This window comes from Candoia aspera, chromosome 2, assembly GCF_035149785.1.
Source record: "Candoia aspera isolate rCanAsp1 chromosome 2, rCanAsp1.hap2, whole genome shotgun sequence".
In the NCBI taxonomy this organism is placed as follows: domain Eukaryota; kingdom Metazoa; phylum Chordata; class Lepidosauria; order Squamata; family Boidae; genus Candoia; species Candoia aspera.
This window is the reverse complement of record NC_086154.1, coordinates 6,010,546-6,028,795: the sequence shown is the minus strand read 5'-3', so window position 1 is coordinate 6,028,795 and position 18,250 is coordinate 6,010,546. Positions and strand designations below refer to the sequence as shown.

Below are 18,250 nucleotides of genomic sequence, written 5' to 3'. Positions count from 1 at the left end.
AGGTGGGATATGGGCGAAGAAGCCAGAGCAGGATCTTCTGCCTCCTTAGAAAAGGAATAATGGCCTGGCAAGATTGATGTCGGCCCGTCAAGTTAGACTAGACTAGAAACCAAAGTCAGGCAGGCTAATACTGATTGTATAGTATAGTAACAGAAAATTGCAACCTTGAATTCACTTCCCTCCTCCTTCCCTCCCTTTCTCTTTGCAAGAACTAGGGAGGGGCTTGTCTGAGATGCTTTCTCAGTTTACAGTTCTTCCCCAAACTCGGGTTTCTTTTATCTGACAGTTGTCTTAGGAGTGGTTCTTCCTCCTGTTCTTCAAAGTATTTCCTTCTGCCCATTACAACTTCTTGCCTGAAAAAGTCAATTTCAATTTGTACTTCAACTATCACATTCTCAGAGATTTCTTTACGTTTGTGGGTGACATTCACCTTAGGACAGATAGGGTAGAGATTATTTCGATGTCCTTTTCCCTGTCATTTGAAATGCCCTGATGAACGTAGGCCAGGTGCATGTCTGTACAGTATAGGGCAGGGGTCCCTAACCCCCGGGCCACGGACCGCTCCCAGTCCGTGGCCTGTTAGAAACCGGGCCACGCAGCAGGAGGTGAGTGGTGGGTGAGCGAGCGAATTTACAGCCTGAATATTTACAGCTGCTCCCCATTGCTCGCATTACCGGCTGAGCTCCACCTCATGTCAGAGAAAGCAAGCCCATTGGCTGCTATCTGCAAATGGTGCGAAGAAAAAAGAATAAAGGTCGGCAAAAAAAAAGGAAGCGCTTGAATCATCCCGAAACCATTCCTGCCCACCCCTCGGTCCATGGAAGAATTGTCTTCCACGAAACCAGTCCCTGGTGCCAAAAAGGTTGGGAACTGCTGGTATAGGGTATTTCCAAAATTGCATTTGGAAAGGTCATAAATGTGAGGATTGGTCATAAAGTTATGTTTTCATGAGCATCGTAACTCTGAACGGTTGCTAAATGAGGCATTCGCTAAACGACTACCTGCTTTACGGTCCATCTCTCCCTGATGGTTTCTACCTGTCCCAGATCCAGCATGAGGGGTCAGCTCCTGGTCCCGTTGGCTAAGGAATGTCAGGTGGCGGGTACCAGGAAGAAGCCCTTTTCTTCCGTGGCACTTGCCCTGTGGAACTTCATTCCACCTGAGATTAGGTAACCCTTACCCTTGGTTTGTGCTTTGGCCTGGGGCCCTGAAAGTGTGATGTGTCTTGGCTTTGTTGATGGTTATTTTATGATGTTCAGCTGCTGAGTGTTTTTATTTTATGTTACATGTTTTATTTGATTTTACATATTTTAATTAGCTTCCCAGAGTCGCGTAGGTGAGATGAGAAGCTGTATAAACCAAGTAAATAAAGAAAACACCATATTTAAATAAAGCATTAATTTCACTGCATGTCCAACAACATAAATGCAAATGAGGTAATTTTTTCTTTCTTGGAATCAGCTTATGGACACGAGCGTGACAATTACAAGGAGCCCAGCGTAGTGCTATTCCAAATGAGCAAGTCTGAAGAACAAAGGAGTAAGAAAAGCTGCACAATGAATGGAACGAAGAAATCTTCGCCTGGATACAGTGAAATCCTTGACGTCCCAACCCAGCAAGTTCACCAACAAGAAGAAAAGGGAAGATATCTTGGATATGGCAAAAGAGACAGGGAGAAATCTGATTTCACCAAACATCGTACAACCCAGACCGAAGAGGAACAATATGAATATCAAGAGTACGGGCAAAGTATCACTCCTACCTCCTATCTTGCTTTACATCACCACTCCTACATCAAAGAGAAACCTTATACATTTATAAATTGTGGGGAAAACTTCACTTTGAGCAGTCATCTTATTTCCCATAAAGAGGAGAGACCATATGAGTGTGGAAAGGGATTAAGTAAGAAACAGTTATTTATTTTGCCCCAAAAAAATCCACCAAGGGAGAAACCCTATAAATGTCTGCAGTGTGGAAAAACCTTCACTGAGAGACGTAACCTTATCACACATGAAAGGATCCACACTGGTGAAAAACCCTATAAATGTCTGCAGTGTGAAAAGACATTCACTCAGAGAGGTAACCTTATCACACATGAAAGGATCCACACAGGGGAAAAACCGTATAAATGTCTGGACTGTGGAAAGACCTTCGCTGAGAGACGTAACCTTATCACACATGAAAGGATCCATACAGGGGAGAAGCCATATATATGCCTGGTGTGTGGAAGAAGATTCATTCAGAGCGGTCACCTTACGAGACATCAGCGATCCCACACAGGGGTGAAACCATATACATGCCTGCAGTGTGGAAGGCAATTCAGTGGACGTTCAAACCTTGTGAAGCATGTAAGAAGCCACACGGAGGAGAAACCATATATTTGTACAGAGTGTGGAAAGAGCTTCCGTGACAACAGTGTCCTCATTTGCCATAAAAGGATCCACACAGGAGAAAAACCATACAAATGCCTGGAGTGTGGGAAGAACTTCAGGCGAAACTGTCACCTTGTGAAACATAAACGAATTCACACAGGAGAGAAACCATATCAATGCCTGGAGTGTGGAAAGAACTTCATTCAGAAAAGTAACCTTTTGCAACATAAAACAATTCACACAGGGGAGAAACCATATAGGTGCCCAGAATGTGGCAAAAGTTTCAGTCAGAACAGTACTCTCTTCCAACATAAAGCAATTCACACAGGAGAGAAACCTTATAAGTGCCTCGAGTGTGGAAAAAGCTTCAGTCAGAACTATAAACTTTTGCAACATAAAAGAACTCACACAGGGGAGAAACCATATAGGTGCAAGGAATGTGGGAAGAGTTTCAGTTGCAGCAGTGATTTTAGTTGCCATAAAAGGATTCATACAGGGGAGAAACCATATAAATGTCTGGAGTGTGGAAAGGGTTTTAAAAAAAACAGTCATCTTATATCTCATAAAAGAAAGCACACAGGAGAGAAACCATATAAATGCACAGAGTGTGGAAGGAGATTTTCTTACAACTTTGTCCTCAGATATCATCAACGAACCCATACTGGGGAGAAACCATATAAATGCTTGAAGTGTGGAAAGAAGTTCAGTAGATGTTCAAACCTTAAAATCCATGTAAGAATCCACACGGGGGAGAAACCATACAGGTGCCCAGAGTGTGGGAAGTGCTTCTGTAAGGACAGTGACGTTATCCGCCATAAAAGGATCCACACAGGAGAAAAACCATACAAATGCCTGGAATGTGGAAAGAGCTTCACTCAGAATGCTAACCTTATCAAACATAGAAGAATTCACACGGGAGAGAAGCCATACAATTGCACAGAGTGTGGGAAAAACTTCAGCCAGAAAAATCACCTTTCGCAACATGAAAGAATCCACACAAGATTCATTACTTTAAAAAATTGAAACAAGATATAATTTCCTATAAGAGACTCACATTAGAAAAAAAGACATAAAATATTTGATTTGCAGAAATACGGATTAAGAATTTATTTCAGCTGGACCTAAAAAAATAAATTATTGTTTTATATATTAACCCCCAACTTAAACCAGAACTTTTATTGACTGACAAACATGACAGATTTGTTGGGGGGGTTGAATTACAAGGGGTTTAAACTATGTTACTGGGAATTTATGCCCCAAATGAGGATAAAGGAACTTTTTATAAACAACTTACGGAGTGATTGACAAGTGTTTCTTATGAAACATGGTGTTTAATGGGAGATTGGAACGGAGTGATTTCTCCACAATTAGATAGAACATCAGAGAAGAATATTAAAATTCATCTTGATCTTGATTGACCAGACTGTTGCCGGACAGAGTCCTGCTCGTCTCAACTCACTTTCCATTCATCTCAAATCCTGGCTTTTCTTTTCCAGGTTTGGCCAAAGTCCTTGACTATTGGATCTTCCCATCTCTTTGGAGGTTGGCCGATAGGTCTTTTTACTTCTGTTAGATACCATTCAGCAACTGCTGTTGTCCAACGGTCATCCGACATGCGCGCAACATGTCCTGCCAAGTGTAGCTTCCGTTTTCGATATTTGATGATAACATTTATTCCACTTCATGTTCTAATCTGACTGCTTGGGATGTGGTTGCAGAGAGAAACTTTCAGCATGGATCTTTCCATAGCGCTTACTACTATTGAAAGCTCTTCCTCTTCTGCCTTTGTTAGTGACCATGTTTCACTTCCATATAGCACTGCCAATAAGACAGTCGAATTAAAAAGATTAGTATGCAGTTTTCCATCAATCTTCTCATTCTGTAAGACTTCCCTAATGGAGTTGTATCTAGCCCATCCAGCTTTCTTTCTTCTGACCAGTTCTCCTCTTTGATCGTTGTTCGTTTTGATTAGCCATCCCAGGTAGACGTAGTGGTCAGCCTCTTCAGTAAGTTCATTCTGAAGCCTCATTTGGAATTTTGGAAGGTTCCCTGTCTGCATATATTTTGTTTTGGTGTGATTCATCTTTAGACCCACCTTTTTGCTTTTGGTGTGAAGCTGAAGCATTTTTTGCAGCTTTCGAGCATACTTTGCGATCGATACAACATCATCCGCAAATCTGAGATGGTTTATCTTCTCTCCATTTATATCAATTCTGTCTTCCCATTTCATTTTGCACATGATATTTTCCAAACAAGCATTGAAAAGTTTAGGTGAGATCGTATCGCCTTGCTTTACACCTTTCGCCACTGGTATTTGTATTTCCGTTTCAAAGAGAGTAGTATTTGTGAAGCAGTTGGTATTTGCTTCTTTGAGCAGCATGATGTAGTCGGAGTTGATTCCTTGTTCACTGATTGCTTGCATTACTGCATTGACTTCGACACTGTCAAATGCTTTTTCATAAGTCTACAAATGCAGTCACAAGCGGAAATTTATATTCTCTTGATTGATGAGCTGAGTAAGAGTGAATATATGATCAGTAGTACTGTACTTGCTTCTAAAGCCGGCCTGCTCTCATGGCTGTTGCTCATCTAAAGTTCTTGTAAGACAGTTTGTAATCACTTTTGTGAATAGCTTATAGACAGTCGATAATAAGCAAATTGGCTTATAATTTTTGAGATCTTTGCAATCTCCCTTCTTGTATAGTAGGACTGTAGTAGACTCCTTCCAGCAGTCAGGAATTTTTTTGCATCTCTACATACCTGGTGAAGAGCTCTGGCAGTGCTTTCCATAGTTCATGACATCCAACCCTCAGTATTTCCGTTGTTATACCATCTTTTCCTGCAGCTTTTCTCAGTGTCATTTGATGGATGGTGTGCCAAACTTGACTTATTAGAATGGGTGGTATATGCTCGGTCGTGGCGATCAGTGCTGGCATTAGAATGTCCAAACAGGACGCAAACAAGTCTGTGTAGAATTCTTTGCAGATTTGCTCGACATCTTGCTTTCTTGTCTTTTCTTTTCCGTTTTTATCTTTTAATGCTGCTGCTGTTGTTTTACACAGTGCTGTTTCCCTTTTGCACTTTCCAATGCTGCTTCGCTTATTTGCTGCCTCATGAAGTTTCTGCTCTTGGAATTTCTCCAGATCTTCTTTCAGTTTCCTCTGTATTAATTTGCAGAGGAGAGAGTATTCGATGTTATTCCGAGCAGTTCTAGCCATCTGTCTTCTCTTTTAAAGAAGCATATTGGTTTCTTCCAAAATTCTTCCTTTTGTCTCCTTTGGCTTTGTCATTCTTGCTTCTTTAGCACATTGCACCAGCTTCTCAGTAAGTTGTTACAGTCTTCATTATGATTTTCTACCATGTTCCAATTCATCTTTGGAATGCTTTCCTTCAGGACATTTTCATTGAGAGATTTTGGTAACTGCTTTTGATCTGCAAATCGTAGGATTTTCTTCTCGATCTTTTCGTCAAAAATTAGTCTTAGTCTTAAAGTATTAAAATAGTATTAAAATTACTCAAGGAAATTCACTAAAGTATTAAAATTAATCAAGGTAAATCACTAAAAGCTTTTTTTGATTTGATGGATAACTTAGGTCTAGTAGATACATGGAGAGAGAAAAATATTTATTTTCCAGAAAGACATAGATCTTTTCAAAAATAGATACGATTTGGACCTCAAAAAATTTGGCTACCAAGATCTCTAAAGTTGAGATTCTACCAAAGACTTTTTCTGATCATAATTCTGTGAGTTTGGTTTTTAAAAGGTAACCTATCTCTTCAAATGGAGATTAAATGAAATGTTATTACAGAAGGAGCTGATAGTGGAGGGTTACAAAAAGAAATTAACAGATTTTTTTTAAAACAAAGGCATGGATTTAAGAATGGGTTATGATACAAGTAAAGCTTTCATCAGAGATTATTTCATACAACATAATACTGAACTTAAAAAGAAGACTCGAGAAAATACAGGCTATTTTTGATGAGATGAAAATATGAAGAACTAGAGAAATCAGAAAACATTTCACATCAAATCAAACTTTCACAGCAACAATTATCTATTTTAAGAGTAATAGAAATGGAAATAAAAGATGAACTATACAAGAGAAAGAAAAACTGATTTTGAAACTTCAAGAGGGAGATAACTATTAATGAGCGATGGGGCTATACAAAAAACTTTTTATCAGTATTATTTTAACTTGTACATGATATTTCTTTGGACAAAATAAAATACTCAGAAAGCAAAACAACTTACCAAGGCTCACAGAGAAGCAAAGACAGATTATGAATGGACCCATTACAATGAGGGAAGTTTCTGAAGCTATAAAAAAGATTAAACCAGGAAAAATACCAAGACCAGATGGATTACCAGGTTCTTATTACAAATGTTTTGAGGATGAACTTCTACAACTCCTCCAAAATACAATGAATTCTATATTACAGGGAAGAAAGATGCCAGAGACTTGAAAAGAGCCTAATATAGCATTAATACCAAAAGAGGAACAAGTCCTCTTAACAAGACATTATAGACTAGTATCATTATAGAATAATGACTACAAGTTGTTCGCAATGATTTTAGCAGACAGAATGAAAATAATTCGGCAAGAATTTAGTCCTGAAGATCAGTGTGGATTTTTACCCAAAAGACAGTTAAAAGACAATGTCAGAACAGTGTTGGACATAATAGAATGCTTGGAACAGCATAATGAAAAACAAGCTGCATTAATTTTATTAGATGCAGAGAAAGCTTTTGACAATTTAAATTTGCCTTTTATATTTGAAGTTCTGGAAGATAAGAATTTTGGAGAGAATTTTATAAAATGGGTAAAATTGATTTACACCTCACAAAGCACAAATTATTGTTAATAGAGGTCTAACAAAACCCTGTGAGATAGAAAGAGGAACAAGACAAGGTTGCCCATTATCCCCTCTTCTGCTTATTCTGGTTCTTGAAGTTTTGAATAGAGATAGAAGGCAAGATGAGAGGATAACAGGTGTAAAAATTAAAGAAGAATCTTACAAGTTGAGAGTTTTTGCAGATGATTTGGTGCTGGTTTTGGAAGATCCTTTAAAGAGGATTGAATTATTAATGAGAAAACTAAAAGAATTTGTTGCATTAGCTAGCTTTAAGATTAATAAAGAGAAGACAAAGATTTTAGCAAAAAATACGAAAGTGCAAAATCAAAGAACTGATGAACAAAATGGGTTTCAAGATTGAGAAAAAGGTAAAAGTCGTATACGAGATGGGCGGCAGACAAATTTGACAAAACATTTGGGTGTTAATTTGACATATGATTTTTATTTTATTTCAAATTAATTTGTTAAGACATGGAATGAAGTTAAAAAAGATATGCTAAGATGGGAAAAATTACAGTTCTCGTTGTACACAATTTCTGTGATTAAGATGAATGTTTTGCACAGAACGTTGTTTTAGTTTCAGACCATACCTGTCCTAACAGTCAGGAATCATGCTGAGACGAGTAGATCTCTAGTGTTTATTACTGCTACATAAGACAGAATCCTAACAAACTGAAGAAGCGTCGGAAAACCCAGACATATAAACCCCAAAGGTTAAGGCGGGTCTGATCTGTGTCTCTCTGAATGGCTGCTTAACTCCTCAGTACTACGCATGCGTTTTCCCCCCTGGATAGGGGCCCCCTCCTGCTCCCCATCAGTACTCATGACAATACCTGTTTTGACAACGGATGTACCAATTAAACAAGGGCAGAAAGACATATCTAAATTTGTGTGGCAGGGGAAAAAAACAAATATAAGGTATTACAAGATGCTGAAAGAAGAGGTTTGGATTTACTTGATTTGAAATTATACTTTGCCGTTATTTAATTTGGATGAAAGAGTGGGTGATGCTGAGAAATAGATTATTGGAGTTAGACATCATTTGAGATTTGGATGGAATGATTATTTATGGTATGATAAAGCTAAAGTTAATGTAGATTTTAAAAATAAATTTATCAAATTTCTCTGCCACCCATCTCGTACCTGACAAAATTTGTCAGACGTGCCATATTGAGAATATGAAATAGATACAAATCCAGGTTGTGTCTGAAAAAAACGTTTATCACAAGAAGCTTATTATAAAAGAGAAATGATATCTAAACATACATGGTTAACTTACACTGACATATTAGAATTTTCCCAGGGAAAATTCAAAATAAAATCAAGAGAAAATTTGACATTAGAAGGATACATGTGTCAATAAAAGAACTTTTGGTTTTGAATATTGAGTGACTGAATTTGAAACAATTATGGACAAATCATGAACATGTTATTGCTAAAATGTAAAACTTTTATTGAAATTTGAAACAGAAGAACAAGTGAAAGAAGGTATGATAAAATGGGCTAACAATTTTGGTTATAACTCTACAAAGGGAACAATGGGCAAATATGTGGATGAAAGGACTGAAATTTACATTATGTTGTAATCTTAAAGAGTATAAAGGTATTTTGCATTTATGCTGGAATTGGGAACAAAAGGGGACTTTTTATCATGCTTGGTGGACATGTAAAAAAGCTAAAAAAGATTGGATTCAAATACATAGATTAATTCAGAAGATTTTAAAGATTAATATACAACTGAAGCCAGAGATACTTCTTTTGGGACTGATGGACAAAAGTTGGAAAAAAACTCATGGAACTTTGTTCTTATATATGACAGCAGCAAGACTTTTATATGCACAACGGTGGAAAGATTCAACATTACCCACAATGGAAGAGTGGATGGTAAGGTTAAGGATGGAGCTTGCTGAGATGGCTAAGTTAACAGCCTTGATTAGAGAAAAGACATTGATGAAGTTTAATGCTGATTGGAAATCCCTTTTGGACTTTTGGTGAGAAACAGAAAAAAAAATGATATATGGGTTTGATGATTAACAAAAATAGGAGATGATAGAAAAAATGAAAGTTACGTTGTAACCTAGAATAAGCATTTAATCTCAATTTATAACTGTTGTAAATCGAAAGTCATTTCTTTATATTTCTTTTTTCTTTTTTTCCTGCCCTTTGGCTCCCTTCCTATCTTAATTATTAGTGTGTTAGTTTTTATCTTTCTTGCTTCAACATTTAATAACGTTATTATTAAAAAAGAGTATTTCCCCAATTTAAGAGATTCAACCTGAGATTGTTGTATTGGAGGCCAATGAGGTTTATCAGAGAGCTCAAGTTAAGTCCTATGAAAACAGATTGAAGCTGGTGGAAATGTTTAGCCTTGTAAAAAAAAGTCAGCCAAGAGGGGCTAATATCCCTGTGGAAGCATTTGATGAGGCGTCCTATAGAAGAAAGGAAAGGCTTGTCCCTCAGTGCAGAATAAGCGTGACAGAATCCACGCCACGTTACAAAAATGTTATGATAAAAGTGGTGAAACTGAAAATAGTAAGTACCTCAGCCAGCTCCTGCCCCCACCTTAATAAAAACAGGAACACAATTCCTCTTCTCCAAAAGCCTATCTTTAGCCAACTCCATAAAAGGTTTGTTTGTTTGTTTGTTCATTTTATATAGCTGCCCATCTCAGAACAGTGACTCTGGGCAGTGAACAATAAAAAAAAACCTACTAAAAGTTAAATATAACTACAAATACAGCCGAGAGATCTTAAAAGGTTTGCTACAGCCTTGCCCCTTAATTTAAGCAGAATATTTCAGATTTTTTTTTCTTTCCTATGGAGCATGCTGTTACTGGCGCTGTATCTTTTGTCAGTCAAAGATAAATTTCCCTCCTTTTCCCGCAACTCCGGATAGAGGTGAGTTGCTTCAGCTTAGTGTTGCGTTCCCTTCATTTTTCACAGATGTATAAAGGGGGCACATGGAAAGTGAATAGAATAGAATGAAACCACATTTTTGGAAACTTGAAACCACAAAGTGAAAAGGGAATGCACTGAACTAAGCGAAGTGAATTGGACCAGGGTGAGCCACTTCAAACTCAATGAAACTCTATTCAGAGCGTGAGACCATCCAAAGCTAGGCGGTGGCCCTGTTAGGAAGGATCCTGCTGAATCCACGCTCATCCACCACTCATTGAACGGCGGGGTTCCTTTGCCTGCCTTTCCCATCCAGTCAAAGCCACACTGCCGCCATCTCAGACGAGTGGCTGCTGCCCAGTTGTGGTTTGACGTTCCTCGCTCTGGCTTTGGGGGTCCCTCTCCTCCCCGATGTTCTGTGTTCCCTCATGCTCAGAGAGACGTGCTGGTCATCGCTTTCGTTCCTCAGAGGTGTTCTTCCCCCTTCAGACCAGGGCGCATCGGCTGTGGGCGGAAGGAGAGCTGCCATATTTAGCGGGCGGGAAAATAACCATGATTAGAAAGGTCCTGGGGCCTTGGGAGCTGCGAAGCCATCGGCACTTTCAAGATGGAGGCTGCTTCCCTGGACAAGGCAGCAGCGCCTCTTGGCGCAAGCAGGACCCTCCTGGCTGAGGGACCAGCGGAAGAGTCCCCACAACTCCTTATTTGGGGAAAAGGCTTTAGTTCTTCTGTGGGAGTAGAGGGAAGCTGTGGGGAGAGGCTGGAAAAGAGCGGAATTTCACGTCTCCCCTCAGCCTGACATCATCTTGTGTAGATTTCCTTACCTGGGATGCTTTTGAGTCCATGTATACGGACTAACACATTCTACACGCTATTAGTGAGTTGCAGCAATGCTGCGGAGATGCCATAGCCAATTTCTAGTCGAGGCGTTCTCTGTGAAGCTGAAAGTGTATTTGATTTTGGAAGTGGAAGTCCGGGGAAAAGCTTGTCTCTGGGGCAATGGCCACATGCAACCCCCGTCTCTGCTGGGAGAGCTGAAGGGACGGGCGGCTGCAGACACCCCTCGGGTAGCCCCGGGATCCCGCGGGGGAAGGCCGAGGAGGCTCCGGTTCGGTCGGCATCCCCACGTGAGGCAGGGTTTGGAGCCGGCCTTGGATCCCGCGGCTGCCGAAAGGCGCCTTCTGTGGCGGAATCCCGGCAGAATCGACCCAGTGGATCTGCGCACGTTGCGGCCCCGGCAGCTTCGTCCCTTCAGAGCGGGACGGAGCATGCGCAGAACAGCGTTGCCGGCAGTAGCCTCCTGCGGGAAAGGGGCGGAGGGAGGCGGCTGCCGGGACCAGGAGGGGAGGGGGCCGTGGGGGGGCCTCTCTAGGAAGAAGCGCTCTCTCGCCCGCCGCCCCCCGAGGCCCCCCGAGGCGGAGGGGGCGGGGCCGGGGGGGCGGGAGCGGAGAGCCGCGGGCGCGTTGCTGCTGCGCTTCCCGGAGCGAGGCCGGGAGGAGCGCGACCCCGCCTGCCCGGGAGGCCCCCTTTCCCGGGAAAGCCGGGCAGGGAGCCTGGAGGGTCCGCTCGTCCGCAGCGGCGCGGCTGGGCGTCCCGGTGAGATTTCGGGAGAGGCTGCTCGCCAAAGGCGGCCGGGAAGGAGAGGCGCCCAGCAGACGCCGCCGGGGAGGCCCGGCCCGGCCCGGCCCGCGAGATGGCCTCGCCGCGGCCCGGAGCGGGGGGAGCCGCAGGACGAGCCGCCCCCGCCGCCGCCGCGCCCGCGGAGGGAGCGGCGCTCTGGCCGGCAGCCGGGCGGGGGGGCCTCCCCGAGGAGCCCCTGGGCGGGGGGGCGCAGCGCTTCCGCCGGCTCCGCTACCGGGAGTGCCAGGGGCCGCGGGGCGTCTGCAGCCGCCTGCAGCAGCTGTGCCGGGAGTGGCTGAAGCCCGAGCGGCGCAGCAAGGCCCAGGTGGTGGACCTGGTGATCCTGGAGCAGTTCCTGGCCGTGCTGCCGGCGGAGATGGCGAGCTGGGTGCGGGAGTGCGGCGCGGAGAGCTGTTCGCAGGCGGTGGCCCTGGCCGAGGGCTTCCTGCTGAGCCAGGCGGAGGCGGAGCGAGGGCAGCGGGTGAGTGCGGGGCCGGGGCCCCTGGAGGAGGGCCGCCCCTCCTTCGTTGACCCCTCGCCCGCCTCGAAAGCAGCTTCTAGCAATGGGGGAGCCTTCTGTTTCCCTCTCTTCCACATATTTCTGTCTGCCCGTCCGGATTATTCCACAGGAGGAAGGGGAATCCCAAGGGTATCTGCACCTCCACTTGCCCCATCTTGGGGGGTTGGAAGGGCGTTGGATTTAAGATGGCCCAGCTTTGGAGGCAGAGGAGAATCCCCTCCTTCCAATGTTCGGTTGTTTTAACTTCTGTTCTTCTTTGGTCCTGGCTGTTATTGCAGATGCAGGAGCCGCTGAGGAAGGAGGTTGTGGTGCCTCCTGAAGGCAGGGAAGCTCTCCCTGGTCCCTCTTTGGAGCAGCTGTGGGGAAGGATCTCTGAGGAGGATCCAGCTCCTCTTTGTGATGGAGCAGCAACAGCTCAGGTAGGGAAGCTTGAGGAGAAGCAGCGTCTGGTTTTGTTGTGAGATTCAACACAACAACCTCTTGTTAAGGAGGTGAAGTGTGAGATCAGGACTCAGCAGCTTGGTCCTGCTTTCGAGGTGGTTGTTTGAGTGGGACATACAGAAGAGTCATACTGGGAAGTCGAATTCGTTCACGGAAACAGTTGAGTATTTAAGTTTCTTGTGGCTGCAGTAGGTTATCTACTTTATTTTGACTGGTCGTTTTGTTTTAAGTAATCAAAGAAGTGAAATTATAGCCAAATGAATAGCATTGCCATTATATTCTAATCAGCTTAAAAGTTACCCATGTCAGATATGGTTTTACTGCTTCAAAATGGCAGGTTCTGTAAAAAAAGGAAAGGAAAGGAAAGGAAGAAAGAAAGAAAAGAAAAACCTTTTTGGAAGGATTTAAAAGGCAAACTGCAGTTTTCATACAAAATGAAATCAGACGAAGTTGCTTAGTTCTTTTAAGTCTTTCTCCAAGGTGAATTGTGCCAGGAAGAAATTCCTACCAGGCAGGTGGGACCGGGTGCTCCCCTGAGAACATCTAGGGCTCCATTTTGAATGAAGGAAAGTCTCTCAAAGATGGCTGCATTTTTAAACTCCAGCATGGATGCTCCAATTCCATCTTTGTGCACTTGTGAACGTTTTCGAGCCTTAGTGAATCTTTGGAGGGGCAGCTGTAAAACCCAGTAGAATGTCATGTCAGAAAAGGAGGATTTTCTCTCTTGCAAAACTCACTTTTTGGATGTTGGAAATCTGGGAGAGAACTCTCTTGGACCTCTGTTGAGGAACATTTCCTTTGACTTTCAGGGCTCGGTGTCCTTTGAGGAGGTGGCTGTGTATTTCACGGAGGAGGAGTGGGCGCTGCTGGATCCCAGCCAGAGAGCCTTACACGGGGAAGTCATGCTGGAGAATTCTAGGAATGTGGCCACTCTGGGTAAGGTCCCGCTTTGCTCTGGGCTGAGTTAATTGTGGAAAGTCTTTGTTATCCTAGCGGTGAGAAAGCACCTTCTAGCTAGAAGAAGGAAAGTCTGTTTTTGTTTTGTTTTTATTCTAACACTGAAGTAAGTAAGTTGTTAGATGCTTCACAGGGTCCTTTCTCAGCTGAGCTTTTATTCCCTGATCTGATTCTAGAGCAGATAAGCGGAACAGCTTTAGGCGAGGAAGATGCTGCCCTGTATCTCTCTGACGTCTGTTCCTTACAACCACCCAGTTTCCTTGTTGTTGTTGTTAGTTGCCGTCAAGTCATTTACAACTCATGGCGACCCTACGTATAACAGAACGAAATGCTGCTCAGCCTTGCGCCATACGTCTGACTATTCCAATGTTTGCATCCATTGTTGCGGTGATTGTATCAATCCATTGCACTGAAAGTCTTCCTCTTTTCCGCTAGCCCTTGACTTTACCAAACATGACGTCCTTTTCAAGCGATCGGTCTTTCCTGACGATGTGCCCAAAGAATGAGAGTCTAAGCCTAGTTATCTTCACCTCTAGGGAACATTCCGGTTGTATTTCTTCTAAAACTGATTTGTTGTTCTTCTGGCAGTCCATGGTATTTTCAATAGTCTTCGCCAACACCACAATTTGCATGCATCAATTCTTCTATCTTCCTTTTTTAATGTCCAACTTTCACAGGCGTATGTGGCAACTGAGAAGACCATGGCATGAGTCAGACGCACCTTTGTTTTTAAACTGACGTCTTTACTTCTGAAAACCTTAGATAGGTCTTTGATAGCAGATTTCCCCAGCACAATACATTGTTTGATTTCTTGATTACTACTTCCCTTGGCATTGATCGTTGATCCGAGTAGACTAAAACTGTTGACGACTTCAATTTCTTCTCCATTTATTGTGACAATGTTTATTGGTCCATTGGTGAGTATCTTCGTCTTCGTCACATTCCGTAGTCCGTATTGCTGACTACAATCTCCATCAGCAAGTACTTCAAGTCTTCTTCACTTCCAGCAAGCAAAGTTGTATCATCCGCATATCACAGGTTGTTAATGAGTCTTCCACCAATTCTGATACCCTGTTCTTTGTACAGTCCTGCTTCTCGAATTATTTGTCTAGCGTACACATTGAATAAGCAGGGTGAAAGTATACAACCTTGCAGCACACCTTTTCCAATTTTTAACCACTCGGTATCACCGTTTTCTGTTCTAATGACTGCCTCTTCATCCGTGTACAGGTTCCGCATGAGTGCAATTAAGTGCTCTGGAAGTCCCATTCTTTGTAATATTAGCCATAACTTGTTATGGTCCACACAGTCAAACACCTTTGCGTAATCAATGAAACAGAGGTAAACACCTTTCTGGTGTTCTTTACGTTCAGCCAAGATCCATCTGACATCAGCAATGATCTCTCTCGTACTGCGTCCTCTTCTAAATCCAGCTTGGACTTCTGGTAGTTCTCTGTCGATGTAAGGCTGCAAACGTTGTTGAATTATTTTCAGCAAAATTTTGCTAGCATGTGAAATTAATGAAAGTGTTTGATAATTTCCACATTCTGTTCGATCTCGTTTCTTTGGAATGGGTATGAATACGGATCTCTTCCAGTCCGTTGGCCAGGTCATTGTCTTCTAAACGTCTTGACATCAAAGAGTAAGTGCTTCCACTGCTGCATCTGATAGTTGAAATATCTCAGTCGGTAATCCATCAGTTCCTGGAGCCTTGTTTTTCGCCAATGCCTTCAGTGCAGCTTGAACTTCTTTCTTCAGTACCGATGGTTCTTGATCATGTTTTATCTCCTTAAATAGCTGAACATTGACTAACTCTTTTTTATACAGTGATTCTGTATGTTCCTTCCATCTTCTAATACTACCTGTGGCATTTAATGTATCGTCCATAGAATCTTTAAGAATAGCAACTCGGGGCTTGAATTATCTTGTCAGCTCTTTCAGCTTGAGAAATGCTAATTGTGTTCTTCCTCTTAGATTTTCTAACTCTAGGTCTTTGCATATTTCATCATCATATTTTTCTCCCAAGGTGCTTGTCAAAGAACCTCTGCAGAAACACTGGCTGTGCTGTAGGCTGCTGCACTGTGATATATTGAGTCAAATCTTGTCCCAACTGCTGTGTTAATTGCGTCATGCCATTTTTAAATTGGTTATTTGTTCCTTCACTTGTTACTGGAGTTGCAACAACACTGCAGTGAGGAGCTCGGCATATAGCGGTGTTCCCTGAGGATCGGAGGCCGCCTCTAGAAGCCAGAGCAGGATTTTCTGCCTCCTTAGAAAGGGAATAATGGCCTGGCAAGATTGATGTCAGCCCGTCAAGTTAGACTAGACTAGAAACCAAAGTCAGGCAGGCTAATACTGATCGTATAGTATAGTAACAGAATCTTGCAACCTTGAATTCACTTCCCTCCTCCTTCCCTCCCTTTCTCTTTGTGAGAACTAGGGAGGGGCTTGTCTGAGACGCTTTCTCAGTTTACAGTTCTTCCCCAAACTCGGGTTTCTTTTATCTGACTGTTGTCTTAGTAGCGGTTCTTCCTCCTGTTCTTCAAAGTATTTCCTTCGTGGCTTTGGACCAAGCTGCTTACGGTCCATCTCTCCCTAATGGTTTCTACCTGTGCCAGATCCAGCACGAGATCACCTCCCGGTCCGTGGAAGAATTGTCTTCCATGAAACCAGTCCCTGGTGCCAAAAAGTTTGGGAACCGCTGGTATAGGGTATTTCCAAAATTGCATTTGCAAAGATCATAAATGTGAGGATTGGTCATAAAGTTACGTTTTCATGAGCGTCATAACTGTGAACGGTTGCTAAATGAGGCATTCACTAAACGGGGACTACCTGCTTACGGTCCATCTCTCCCTAATGGTTTCTACCTGTCCCAGATCCAGCACGAGGGGTCAGCTCCTGGTTCCGTTGGCTAAGGAATGTCAGATGGCGGGTACCAGGAAGAAGCCCTTTTCTTCCGTGGCACTTGCCCTGTGGAACTTCATTCCACCTGAGATTAGGTAACCCTTACCCTTGGTTTGTGCTTTGGCCTGGGGCCCTGAAAGTGTGATATGTCTTGGCTTTGTTGATGGTTATTTTATGATGTTCAGCTGCTGAGTGTTGTTACGTGTTTTATTTGATTTTACGTATTTTAATTTAGCTTCCCAGAGTCACGTAGGTGAGATGAGAAGCTGTATAAACCAAGTAAATAAAGAAAACACCATACTTTAATACAGCATTAATTTCACTGCACATCCAACAAGGTAAATGCAAATGAGGTAATTTTTTCTTTCTTGAAATCAGCTTATGGACAGGAGCGTGACAATTACAAGGAGCCCAGCGTAGTGCTATTCCAAATGAGCAAGTCTGAAGAACAAAGGAGTAAGAAAAGCTGCACAATGAATGGAACGAAGAAATCTTCGCCTGGATACAGTGAAATCCTTGACGTCCCAACCCAGCAAGTTCACCAACAAGAAGAAAAGGGAAGATATCTTGGATATGGCAAAAGAGACAGGGAGAAATCTGATTTCACCAAACATCGTACAACCCAGACCGAAGAGGAACAATATGAATATCAAGAGTACGGGCAAAGTATCACTCCTACCTCCTATCTTGCTTTACATCACCACTCCTACATCAAAGAGAAACCTTATACATTTATAAATTGTGGGGAAAACTTCACTTTGAGCAGTCATCTTATTTCCCATAAAGAGGAGAGACCATATGAGTGTGGAAAGGGATTAAGTAAGAAACAGTTATTTATTTTGCCCTCAAAAAATCACCCAAGGGAGAAACCCTATAAATGCCTGCAGTGTGAAAAGACATTCACACAGAGAAGTAACCTTATCAGACATGAAAGGATCCATACAGGGGAGAAGCCATATATATGCCTGGTGTGTGGAAGAAGATTCAGGCAGAGTAGTCACCTTGCAAGACATCAACAATCCCACACGGGGGAGAAACCATATACGTGTCCGATGTGTGGAAAGAAGTTCACTGGAAGACCAAGCCTTGTGATGCATGTAAGAATCCACACAGGAGAGAAACCACATAAATGTATGGAGTGTGGAAAGAGCTTCCGTAAGGACAGTAATTTTATTTCCCATAAAAGGACCCACACAGGAGAAAAACCTTACAAATGCCTGGAATGCGGAAAGAGCTTCACTCAGAATACCCTTACGAGACATCAAAGAACCCACACTGGGGAGAAACCATATACATGCTCAATGTGTGGAAGGAAGTTCAGTGGAAGATCGAATCTTAAAACCCATGTAAGAATCCACACAGGGGAGAAACCGCATAAGTGTATGGAGTGTGGGAAGGGCTTCCGTAAGCACAGTGACTTTATTCGCCATAAAAGGATCCACACAGGAGAAAAACCATACAAATGCCTGGAGTGTGGAAAGAGCTTCACTCAGAATGCTAACCTTGTCAAGCATAGAAGAATTCACACGGGAGAGAAACCATACAATTGCACAGAGTGTGGGAAAAACTTCGGCCAGAAAAATCAGCTGATGAAACATAAAAGGATCCACACAAGAGAGAAAACATAACTTGGGAGCTTTCATCACAAGTGTTTTCTTCTCAAAAAGGGACCCACATGGGAAAAACAA

At 42.7% G+C, this 18,250-nt stretch overlaps 1 protein-coding gene across 1 annotated transcript; it reads left to right on the top strand.

Moving 5' to 3' along the window:
* The first annotated feature begins 1,469 nt into the window (after positions 1-1,469).
* LOC134492037 (zinc finger protein 850-like) lies at positions 1,470-18,250 on the top strand. The gene is made up of 2 exons (XM_063296160.1): positions 1,470-3,364; positions 17,584-18,250. Exons 1-2 carry the CDS (start codon positions 1,515-1,517, stop codon positions 18,188-18,190), a joined length of 2,457 nt encoding a protein of 818 aa, XP_063152230.1. The 5' UTR covers positions 1,470-1,514; the 3' UTR covers positions 18,191-18,250.